This window comes from Quercus suber, unplaced genomic scaffold (assembly GCF_002906115.3).
Source record: "Quercus suber isolate HL8 unplaced genomic scaffold, Cork oak 2.0 scaffold_423, whole genome shotgun sequence".
Lineage (NCBI taxonomy): Eukaryota > Viridiplantae > Streptophyta > Magnoliopsida > Fagales > Fagaceae > Quercus > Quercus suber.
Genome location: NW_027069874.1, coordinates 668,518 through 674,297, shown reverse-complemented (window position 1 = coordinate 674,297; position 5,780 = coordinate 668,518). Strand labels below are relative to the sequence as shown.

At 33.8% G+C, this 5,780-nt stretch overlaps 1 protein-coding gene across 1 annotated transcript; it reads right to left on the bottom strand.

Moving 5' to 3' along the window:
• Positions 1-4,349: 4,349 nt before the first annotated feature.
• LOC112003033 (NDR1/HIN1-like protein 10) lies at positions 4,350-5,275 on the bottom strand (the record flags this gene model as incomplete). Its single annotated transcript, XM_065761632.1, has 1 exon — positions 4,350-5,275. A coding segment is annotated over one exon (744 nt), but the record flags the coding sequence as incomplete, so codon positions are not given.
• Positions 5,276-5,780: the final 505 nt, after the last annotated feature.

Genomic DNA, 5,780 nt, shown 5'->3' with positions numbered 1-5,780 from the left:
TGGTGACTGTAGCATGGGTGATGTGGTTTAACCGTAATGAGGTTTGGCATGGTGGAAGAAAGAAGAGCGATGTGGCTCTGTTCCAGTGGTATCGTCAATACTTGCAAGAGTTTCAAGAAGCAAATCAGTTGGTTCCCAGTATAGTAATGCCTAAGGTTGTTGGGTGGTCTCCTCCTCCAATTGCGAGATATAAAGTTAACGTCGACGGTGCGGTATTCTCGGCCAAAAAATGTACTGCTGTGGGAGTGATGATTAGAGATTCAAATGGGCAAGTTATTGCTACTCTAAGCAGGAAGTTGAATGCTCCTTTGGGTGCTCTAGAAGTGGAGGCCAAGGCATTTGAAGTGGGGCTGGAGTTTGCACGAGATGTGGGTGTCCATGACTTTGTTCTTGAAGGGGATTCTTTGGTGGTTTACAACGCATTCTGTGGTTCCTCTATAGCACCGTCTATGATAGCACCTGTGATATGGGGTATTCTGATGTCTTGTAGGCCTTTAGATAGAATTGATTTTTCCCATGTGAAAAGGCAAGGTAATAGACCTGCACACTTGTTAGCAAAGTATGCTTTAGGCACTGCGGATTATTTGACTTGGATGGAAGAAACCCCTTGCTTTCCAGAGCAAGCTCTTCTCCATGATGTACACTTTATTTGATTTTCTTAATGAAAGTTGTAGTCTTCCCATCAAAAAAAAAAAAAAAAACTAAATGTATGAGGAAATTGGGAGAAGGGAATCTTTTTTAAGTATGGATGAACATGAATACTCTAAGTAAAACTTATGAACGATCTGACTCTGAGAATTGCGGAGCAAATCATAAGTGTTTTCAAAAACCATCGAGAAGTAATGCAACAATTGGGAAAGACAAAGCTAGCCTGGGAGTTATTGGCAGATCTAAAGGCAAATATAAAATTCACTCGGACTAAGCTAATAGACTAAACTGACCACTGATAACAGAATCAAGAGCAGCTCTGTTAGTGACCAGAAAAGCAAAGCAAAGACTGAAGACAGGCCGGCATTATAAAGATCATCCCAGCCGGCATTATAAAACAGCCCAAGTTCACCCTCATTGATCGATAGAGAATACAGGTACTAAGATCTACTCATTTCAACTGTCTTTTTAGTTTTCTTCTCGATTCTCATGTATTTAGGAATGTAAATCAGGTCTGGTTTACCTCCAATAGGTTTTTTTAACGCGACATCTCATTTTGTTTTAATGAGAAATTGCCACATCACTCATTAACTAAACAAAAGATGAAAATTAAAACCCTCTCTCACATCATTCTATCTCAAAGAAAAACTATCTAAATGTCAGATTGAAAAACTACTAAAGATAAGTCAAACTCTTCCCCTCTAGCTTGGTTCTTTGTTCAATAAAGTTTGTTTATTTAGAAGAAGAAAAAAAAAGTATCATTCATGATTGAAATTAATATGTAGGATTTAATCTCCTCCATTTAAAATTAATTCATTACATGGTTTAAATTAAATATTATAAATCTAAAAGTGTATCTAGTGGTCATATTATTTAAAATTTTAAATAATATAGCATTCTGTAAATTATCAAATCCAAAAATAGTGTGTTAAGACTCTTTTTCCACTCCCTTGTGTATGTGTTTGTTTCTCAATAAAGTTTGTTTATTTAGAAGAAGAAAAAAAAAAGTATCATTCATGATTGAAATTAACATGAAGGATTTGATCTCATCCATTTAAAATTAGGGTCCGTTTGCATACAGTTGAAAATTGAAAACTGAAAAACACTGTAGCAAAATAATTTTTAAATGTGTGAATAATACCGTGAAACCAATTTTTAATGAAAAAATTGCTGAAAAGTGAGGTTTATGGGCTTGTGAACAGTGCACGAGACCCATTAATGTGCTGAAAAGGGTGAGAAAAGTCAAACATTGCGGCTACTGTTTATGAACAGTAGCTGTAACAGTGAGGTTTGTCTCTCAAACACGTGCCAAAAAAAAAAAAATTGCTAGACGCAGACGCGCTGGGTTTTTTAGCTGAATCCAAATGTAACCATAATCTATTTCATGTTTTAAATTAAATATTATAAATCTAAAAGTGTATCTAATGGCCATACTATTTAAAATTTTAAATAATATACCATTTTGTAAATTATCAAATCCAAAAATAGTGTGTTAATACTCTTTTCCCACTCCCATGTGTATGTGTTTGTTTCTCAAAAAAAAAAAAAAAATCAGGGAAAAAAAAATCTTAATATTAAATACATGGAGAGGATAATGCTCTGTTTTTATTTGGTGTGCCACGAGATAAGTAAAACCTAGTTGTAAATGTAATTAAAGGTGAGGACCAAGAGGCATTGAGGGAACATTTATGTCAATAGAATACAAATTTGGTGGCTGGACTTGTAACTTATGGGAAGAATTTTATCAGTAAAACGAGTCATTCTTTTTCTCTTTTCTTTTTCTTTTTTTAATTTTTCTAAGAGTATAAAATGTGCCATTCATTTGTTCTTAAATGCTTATAAAGTTTTCATTAAAAAAAAATGCTTATAAAGTTATACCTACAATGTGTGTGTTTCTATCAGAAAGTGAATGAATTTCTGTTTTCATTTAATAACCAAAAACGAGATTACAAATATATATAGGTTGATCTAAGTCAGTAAAACCTATCTAATCAAATAACTAACACTAACAACCTGTCTTAACAAACTCTCTCACGTGAATGCACATGGAAACTAACTCTCCCACGTGTAAACACTTATGCAACTAAAATAGAAGACTAAGCTCCTTGCCGTTTCTGTATAACATTCAAAACATAATACTGATGTCGTTTATGCAGTTCATTGCTTCTTACTTAGATCAAGCTTCTCTGTATCGTGCTCTGCTCTTGCTTCCTTGTGATTATTCTCACTACCATTCTGATAGTTTCAGAGGCCACACACTTGACATTTTTCTATAGATAGGTTCTTAATGATAAGAACTGAGGACACTAATTTAGAAAATTATTAGGCATTTTCGAAGTATAATGTCATGATATTCTCCCCTATGCTTGTTTTGACAATAATGTTTTCTAAAAATATTAGTAATTTTCTAAAAAGTATTTTCTATGAAATTATCTTATTTTCCTATGTTTGGTTGCAACTTTAAATGAGTTGAAAAACAATATTCTAACTTCCCTTATTTAGCTTGTTATGTAATAGAGTTGTTTTCCAAAAAAATTAGTAGAAAATAATCTCAAAAAATAAGTTATTCTTTTTATGTTTACTGAAGATAGTTTTTCCTTTGACTAATTTTTTCTAATGTTACGAAATACTGAAAAACATGTAAAACTATTTTTACACAAGATTGTCCATCGAAACAAACAAAACAATATATGATGAATAATGTCAGTTTTAATCAATGTAACACATTGCTGTGTGTATGTATTTTCATCCAAAGCGATATTGGAGGGCAACTCGTTGGTGGTTATCAAAGCACTAATTGAACATGATACTACGCTATCCTTTATAGGCCCTTGGATTGAAGATGCAAAGATCTACTCTAATAGTATTTTTCAATTACTATACTCTCATACAAGGAGAGAATGTAATAGTATTGCTCATAATGTGGCAAGATATGTGATTGACATTCCAAATTTATTTTTTTTTTTTTTTTGGATGAAGAATGTTCCATCACATGTTTCAGCTGGTTTACAGGCTGATTTGGCAGAGTTTCAACTTATGGCGTTCGTTCCTAATGATAGCTCTTTATCACCAGACTAAGACACCAGTTAGTTTTTGGTGTAGGCGGAGATTAAACCACTAATCTCTTATTCAACCATAAAAAACTTTACTAGTTGAGCTAATTGAAACCCACAATATGAGTGCTACTTAATGTAACATTACTTGCTCAAACGTGCTTTAATAAGACAAAATTAGCTTCCGTTTGGATACCAATAAAAAATGAAAATTACTTTACTATTTAACTTATTTTTGCTATTATCCATAGGTTCCACTGCACTTTTTGGTGTTATTCATGAGCTTTACTGTACTATTTCAATTAACTTTTACTTTTATCTATAGTACTTTCAGCAATAAATTTTCAGTTTCAGCAAAATAATCAATATCCAAACAGACCCTTAATATTCCAAAATATTAATATATCCTTTCAGTAATAAATTTTCAGTTTTAACAAAATAATCGATATCCAAACAAACCCTTAATATTTCAAAATATTAATATATACTTTCAGCAATAAATTTTCAATTTTAACAAAATAATCGATATCCAACCAGACATTTAATTATTAATATATCCTTGATATTATATGCATGATACACTAACAATATATAACAAGGAAGTCCAACAATTATTCTTAAATTAAATTTTTTAAAAAAAAATCGTACAAAGATGGAACCTATAAAGACTGAAAGCATACATAATCTGATAATCCCCAGCTCTATATCTCGTAAACCCAAGTGCATATTTTACAGTACAGAATAACAAAACAATGAAGAAACCATGATAAAATAAAGAACTACTAAGAACTATACCATCCTGAATCAAATGTAACAATGGTCTCGGGCAATTAGAACAAATGGACGTCGCACCTGGTAGTCTCAAATCGAACTGTTGATAAATTTCCATTAGAACTCAATGGAACTTTCAATCCGCACTTAACCTTGGGCTTGTGATCCCCACCAATGAAATCTCCAATCCTGAACCTAATACGAAGATAGCACTTCAAATCAATGCTATAAACCCCAACACTTTTTTCCTCATTGAAGTCAAGCACATTAGCTCCAAGCTCCATCCATTGCTGACCTGCAAACGTTGCATTCAAAAAATGCGTACTCTTGCGTTCTAATTTGAAACCCCATATCGTCAAATTCTCTGTATCGAACCTCCGGCCCTCGTAGAACGCATTGGCCTCGATTTTTTCGAAGTAGATAACCATCTTCTTGTTGGGGTTTCTGAGAGTGATGTTGAGGTCGAGTTTGTATCGAAGATTGTTGTTGTTGTTTGTGAAATTGAACTGAGTTTGGCATCCGTGATATGGACCTTGAACATTCTGTGTTGAAGGATAAGCCAACAGATGAAGATAGCAAGGACAATGATGAGAATCAAGGCCACTATGGTTTTCCAAAGGCAGCCAAAAAGACAACAAAAGCAGCCACGGCCTTTGCGTTTGTCGGCTTCGTTTGGTGGTGGCATTGATGGGCCGGGGTAGGAACCATTCAAGTGGGGTTCTTTCTCTACCATTGTTGATCACAAAACTAAGCTCAAGAAATTCACTAAGAGAACGTTTTTGTCTTTTTTGGTTGGTGAAGATTTAACGCTAATAGAAGATGATGGAAAAGTGGTACAATTTACGAGTGTGATGTGTGTGTATATATATAGCGATGGATGAGTAGTGTTGAAAGAAAGGTAGTGGCAATTTCCATTGTCCAAATTGGTAAGCTACGGTTTGGCTACGCGGGGTTGCACGATACAGTGACATAGGAAACGCACGTTTGGTTTGGAAAAGTTCTGTTCCAAATCCAATATTTGGAAGAGATTAGAATTTCAAAACTTGATCTTCCAATTTCCATTCTCTAGCTATGGTGGATTTGCCCAACAATACCGAATTCAATTTGGCGGCTTTGGACCGGGCCAACATTACCGAATTCGAGTTTATCTGCAATTGATTCTCAAAAAAATAAAATTGTCTGCAATTGGGCCTCTTCGGCTTTGGGATTACATTGGACCGGATTTAAAGATTTATATTTTTATTTAAATTTGATAATTAGATAAAGAGGTATTTGAACCTAAATAATTTAACGTCAATAGGTGTCGGA